The sequence below is a fragment of the Ricinus communis genome, chromosome 9 (genome assembly GCF_019578655.1).
Source record: "Ricinus communis isolate WT05 ecotype wild-type chromosome 9, ASM1957865v1, whole genome shotgun sequence".
Taxonomy (NCBI): Eukaryota; Viridiplantae; Streptophyta; class Magnoliopsida; order Malpighiales; family Euphorbiaceae; genus Ricinus; species Ricinus communis.
In genome coordinates this window covers 28,151,272-28,157,746 of record NC_063264.1, presented here as the reverse complement: position 1 = coordinate 28,157,746, position 6,475 = coordinate 28,151,272, and the positions used below count along the sequence as shown (strand labels likewise).

The 6,475-nt window shown below is 31.2% G+C and overlaps 1 protein-coding gene across 4 annotated transcripts; it reads left to right on the top strand.

Annotated features, from left to right (window-relative positions):
- Positions 1-1,556: 1,556 nt before the first annotated feature.
- On the top strand, positions 1,557-6,263 carry LOC8289736 (disease resistance protein RPM1). Of its 4 annotated transcripts, none has more exons than XM_015727259.3 (3): positions 1,557-1,770; positions 2,558-5,476; positions 5,843-6,263. In XM_015727259.3, the coding sequence occupies exon 2, from the start codon at positions 2,644-2,646 to the stop codon at positions 5,449-5,451; it is 2,808 nt and encodes a 935-aa protein (XP_015582745.2). In that variant the 5' UTR covers positions 1,557-1,770; positions 2,558-2,643; the 3' UTR covers positions 5,452-5,476; positions 5,843-6,263. The 4 variants fall into 4 exon arrangements, with proteins under 4 accessions (XP_015582745.2, XP_015582744.2, XP_002532244.2 ...); XM_015727258.3 differs by having other exon boundaries at positions 1,557-1,781; positions 5,929-6,263; XM_002532198.4 differs by having other exon boundaries at positions 1,557-1,781.
- The last annotated feature ends 212 nt before the right edge of the window (positions 6,264-6,475 follow it).

Below are 6,475 nucleotides of genomic sequence, written 5' to 3'. Positions count from 1 at the left end.
AGTGAGTATCAGGCTTACTACGGGATTCGGTGGCCTTACGCCTACCCATTCCCTAGTGCCGGTCACGGGCCTACGGATGGGGTAGTGACATTAGATATTTTGTAATCATAACAAATTATTAAAACAAATATTAGATACTACATTGCTTATATAGCCATAATTTAATAATAGTTCATTTTAAATATATGTAAAGTTATATAAAAATAATAAAAATATTAATGTGTACCTAAAAGATACTATAAAAATAAAACATGTAGTACTCTTTTAATATGAAAAATATCCGAGTGAAAAATTGTCAAACCACAAGAAATCTTTTTGGACTTTACCATTCATTCTAATTCTAAAAAATTAGTAATATTAATTATGTTTTTATTATTAACTTTTAAATATAATTAATAGATTAAAAATATTACTAAAACAAGTAAATATTAAAAATTCTATTAGGAAAGAATCTCAAAATATTAGAGATCCAGATATTTTCAATTATGCTATATAATATATTTATTTATCTATTTAGTTTATTATTAGTCAATAATTTTAAATATTTTTTAATTTTTTTATCGCTCTAATTCATACAACGTCTACAAATTTGACATATAATTTTATTGAAGATTAAAATTAAGATCAATGTTAAAATATGGTTCTTAAACTAAAAATTTGATTATTACTTGCTAGATTTAATAAAAAATAGAAAGTTCTAATCTTTATGAATGAAAACATTAATAATAATATAATAATAGTAATTTGCGAAATTCACAAGTTGGCGACTAATTTTTTTATTTCACTGTTGTTCCTTTTATATAAAATTATCATTTGAGGAAAATGACAACTTGTTTCGTCATCCGAGTGGATGCATGTTTGTCAACCTTCTCTTGTCTTGTCAAAATTGGTCATGGTACTTGACTTTTTTTTTAGTTAAATGCCGTCTGTTTTTATAGTTTGATCTAATATATTATTAGATTTTTATATTTTTAATTATATTAAAATTTAGTTAAATTTTAATAAAATTAATTATTACTTACTTTCGTATTAATTGAAAGATTACACTGATAATTTAAAATTATAATTTGATTCTTAAATTTATTACTAAGTATCTAATTTATTTAAAATTAATTTTATTATCAAACTAATATAAAATTTTATTTTTAATACAAATTAATTTTAATGTCTAATTAAGATAATAAATCTAATAATTTTTTTTTTGCTCTAAATTTTTATTTTTAATACAATTTGAATCAACTAAATTTAAATATTTTAAAACTACTTATATAATTGGATATAAAAATTAATTTATGCTTGAAATAAATTTTTTATTATAATTTAATAATAAAATTAATTTTAAATAAAATTGATACTTAATAATAAATTTAAAACTAAATTATAATATTAAATTATCAATTTAGTTCTTCGCCTAACACAAATAAAAATAGTAGTTAATTTTTTTAAAATTTAATAAAACTTTAATATAATAAAAATATACAGATATGAAGTCATGCATTAAATGAATTAATAAATAGTATTTAATCCCTTTTTTTTGTCTGATTTATAGGTGAATATGTCATACTTACAAAACTTTTCTCTACCTAAATTATTTATTTTTTCTGTTTAGCCAGAATCAAATTGGGTTCTTAAGTGACATGGGTTTTTGGGAGGACGACAATACTTGGTGTTGGCATCTTATCTGGAGCTGCTGAGAGCTGAATCATTTGAAAAGCTCCCTCACTTAATTCATAGTCATCAATAAAGATATATGGAAGCTTTCTAATTCAGGTTTCTTCATGGTTAGATTTTTTCTTTTTGGGTACTTTTATGTCTGATGTCTCTCTCTTTTCTTTTTTCAGTATTTGGCTTAATTTAGTCACACCTAAGTGGTAATGTTTATGTTTATTTCAGAGAACAGAACCACTATTGAAAAGTTTCTTTTCCATTTTTCTTTCTTTTTTTTTCCCCTTCATTTTCTTCCTTCCTCTTCTTTTCAATTTGTATACTGCTACTGGACAGAGCAGGTGGAAGCAGGAACAAAAATTGCAATTTTTAAGTTCAATTTGTGATTATTATAAGAACAACTTTGAAGTCATACTAATATAATTTGGATAACTAAAATATGTAGTTGTTGAAGTCAACAACACATTTGCAATTATTAAATGCAAATTGATATTTATTTAAAAATGAATTATTCAACATGTTCTGCATTCAGCTCTCTCTTTTGCATACATAATGATCCATCTCAAATACAAAATAAACCTTAGATCTCTGCCTGTGTCTTTTAATCAGACAGGTAAAATTCTCAATCTGCTTTCTTAGTTTTGCTTTTCTGTTGATCTATTCTTTTGTTATTATCAATTATGTGTTTTATGATTTCTGATTTGATAGTCACAAGGTAATTGATAAGTTCTTGTCTAAAAGAAAACTGCTTGACAAATCTATAACCACTCGTAATTAAGTGCCTTCTATAAAAAGAAAAAAAAAAGTTTGGTTGTTTACAGTTAAGAAATCATTGAAATGATTCTACAGAATTCATTGAACACTAATTTATGCTTTTGTACATGTGTGGCAGACATGGCAAGAGGCCATGGAAGTTCTGCTAAATCATATGCTTGCCTGTAAATGACAATTTGAAACACCCATAGTAAGAGCAGAGGAATGGCAGAAGCTGCAGTGGGTTGGGCAATTAATAAGTTGGATACATTGTTAACCGGAGAGGTGAAACTGCTCAGAAATGTCCATACGGAGCTTCAAGGACTCAGAGATGAACTTGAGGCAATTGAATCATTCCTGAGAGATGCAGATGTGAGGTTTTATCAAGAGAATTCGGATAGCCGTATTAAAACATGGGTAAAACAAGTTAGACAGGTTGCTTTTGAAATAGAAGATGCCATTGATGTATACATGCTTCATCTTGTACGACACCAAGATCAGCATGGCTTTTTTCATAAAATCAGTCGACTTGTCAGAAAGTTAAAGCCACGTCATGAGATAGCCTCAAAGATTCAAGACCTCAAGAAATCAGTTTGTGAAATAAGGGAAAGAAGTGATAGATACAAGTTCAATTTATCATCAGAGCAAGGAAGCAGTGACAGGGATAACACATGGCATGACCCTAGAGTTCATTCCCTTTTCATTGACGAAGCTGAACTTGTTGGTATTGAATCTCCTAAAGCTGAATTGATAAGCAAATTAGTAGAGGGAGCTTCTGAAAATGTTGTCATCTCTGTGGTGGGCATGGGAGGATTAGGCAAAACCACTCTTGCCAAGAAAGTATTTGACTCTGAAAGAGTAACTGTATATTTTGATTGCAAGGCGTGGATCACGGTGACTCAATCCTACAAGATGGCAAAGCTACTAAGGATTATGATACGGCAACTACATCAAGAAAATGTGCTACCTACATTTGAAGGAACTGACACGATGAGCGAGTTGTCGCTGATTGAGAAATTGAGAGAATATTTAATAGAGAAAAGGTATTTGGTGATCTTTGATGATGTTTGGGATATTTTTTTATGGGGGTATATAATGACTGCATTACCTAATAATGGCAAAGGTAATAGAATTATCATTACAACTCGTAATGAAGGTGTTGCCCCTTCTCCGAACGAGTCTCCATTTTATTATGTCTTCAAACTTCAACTTCTACCTAAAAGAGAAGCCTATGAGCTCTTCTGCAAGAAGGTATTTCAGTCAAATGGTGGAAATTGTCCATCACAGTTGCAAGAGTTATCTCATGCCATTGTAGAAAAGTGTGAAGGTTTGCCCCTTGCCATCGTGACAATAGGTGGTGTATTGGCAACTAAAGAGAAGTTGGTTACAGAGTGGAAAAAATTCTATGATGACCTCACTTCATCCTTGGCAAGTGATCAACGTCTCTCAAATATCATAAAAATCTTATCACTAAGTTATCAGGATCTGCCTTACTATCTTAAATCTTGTTTTTTATATTTCAACCTATTTCCAGAGAATTGCTCCATTAATTGTTGGAGATTAATTCGATTGTGGATAGCTGATGGCTTAATAAAAGAAAGACAAGGCAGAATAGTGGAAGAAGTAGCCGAAGAATACTTAATTGAACTTGTTCATAGAAGGTTGGTTCAAGTAGAAAGGGTTAGTTTTGACAGTAAGGCCAGAGAATGTAGGGTCCATGATTTGATGCGGGAGATAATTCTTTTCCAGTCGAGAGAGTTAAGCTTTCATCAAGTTTCAAGTAAGGATTATCAGAATTTGAAGGGAAGAAGTCGACACCTTTCAATCAATGACAAAGTGAAGAATATTTTAGAGAGCAATTGTAATTCTCAAACTCATTCTATTATTCTTTTTGAGTCAAATGAATTGCCAAAATCTTTTATTACTTCAGTCATAGATGATTTCAAGCTTTTAAGATCATTGGATCTTGAAGGAGCTCCTCTAGACTACATTCCTGATGAAGTTGGAAATTTATGGCATTTGAAATATTTATGCCTAAAAGATACCAATGTAAAAGTGCTACCAAAGTCCATTGGTAAATTATGCAACCTGGAGACTTTAGATTTGAGACAGTCCCTTGTGTTGGATCTCCCAATTGAGATCAATAGGCTCCTTAAGTTGCGACACCTTTTAGCCTACTTTTTCAATTATGATAATGAGTTTTATATTAATTCATTACGTGCGGTGAAGATGCATGGAAATATTGGAAGTCTAAAGGCCTTACAAAAGCTGAGTTACATTGAAGCAGACCATGGCGTGGACCTAATTAGACAAATTGAAAGGTTGACACAGTTGCGAAAGCTAGGGATCACAAAATTGAAAAAAGAAAATGGATTGGATTTGTGCTATGCCTTGGAGAAGATGTCTTGCCTTCAAACATTGAAAGTTTCTTCAGGAAGTGTGGAGGAATTTCTAGACTTGAGATCAATATCAGGTCCTCCTCTGCTTCAATATTTGTACCTAAGTGGACCATTAGTAGAGCTCCCACCTTGGATTTCGAAACTATCATGTTTGGTTAAACTTGTATTCAATTGGTCGAGATTAGGGAATGATGCTATACAGGTCCTACAAGCTTTACCTAATCTACAAATGTTAAGATTTTATGAGGGATGCAATGCAAAGCAACTGCATTTTACGAAAGGATGCTTTTCCAATCTTAAGATGTTGCATCTTCTGCACTTGACTCGATTGAATAAACTGATAATAGATGAAGGTGGATTGCCTGTAATTGAAGAGCTAAGTATTGGGCCTTGCCCAAAGTTGAAAGAGTTGCCATCCGGCATCCATTATCTAAGAAATCTCAAGAGGCTAGAATTTTATGACATACAAAGAGAATTTGCAATTGGAATGCAACCACTTGGAGGTCATGAATATTGGAAAGTGCAGAACATACCACTCATCCTTTTCTACTACAAGTTCAAAGGATACACATTCAATCAATACAAGCTTGGCAATATAAACTTGCTTAAGCGCTTGATGGAAGTCTCGGAATGAGATCCTTTTTAGGAAACAAATGATTGTAAGTTTCTCAACCTTCTTTTGCATTTGTTTATATTAAGTTTCTTAGAGCAGACTATTTTAGGCTTTTCCTACTTGGAAAAGATGATTACATTCTGTGAGTAGCTGATTTATAATTGCATTGAGCATTTAGGGGTTATTGTGCTGGTTAAATAATTGGTTGTAAATTCATGTGATTTGCAAATATTTTATTTTTTGGCAATATGGTGGACGCAGACTGAATCTTATCAGTGGTGATTCAGACAACATAAAATTGCCAATATGAACTTAGACAAGGGGAACTGAAGCTATCAAGTCAAAGCATGAAATAAGTAATTTCATGTTTGCAGTTTTCAGCTACTCATATAGTACATGGCCTTTCATGCAGGTTTATTATATAGCTCCATTGCTTCTGCTGATGCTTCATTTGGCTCTACTGTTGTTATGGCCTTCTATCTTTTGTGATGTTTGTAGTTGTTGTTGGAATTCCGGCGTGCCGAGGAGGGCTGGACTCAGAGACATCTTCCATATCTTCCACATTTGCAAAATGGCCTTGAGTTGATGTTGTAGCCTACATCACCAACTTATAAGCCATTCAATTCTTGTTCTTCTTTTTTCATGTGATATTCTTGTCTTTCTTTCTTTCTTTATATCATTTCTCTTTTTCAGTTTTTCCATTCTCCAAGAATTGTGGACAAGTTTGTTTGTTTGCCCTTCTCAATTCATGTTGTTGTTATACCTACACACACATATATATGTATGTCATTTGTGATGGCAAGCTGCAATTCAACCTTATGCTTTATTTGTTACATTCATCTTTTCTTACATCTAGTCAAATTGAACTACTTCCTATAATTTTTAGGCATAATATAGCCAAAAGCATATGAAAAAATGCACCACCATATTTCATTATTATAGATTGAGACTTTTCAACTTTATAAATTAATATAATAGCAACTATTAACATTTCTTTCTTTCATATTCATGGAAAAGAAAACCTATTTCTTTAAATTTAAATTTA

Coding starts and splice junctions, on each gene's coding strand:
- LOC8289736 (XM_015727259.3), top strand. CDS start 2,644: ATGGCAGAAGCTGCAGTGGGTTGGGCAATTAATAAGTTGGATACATTG.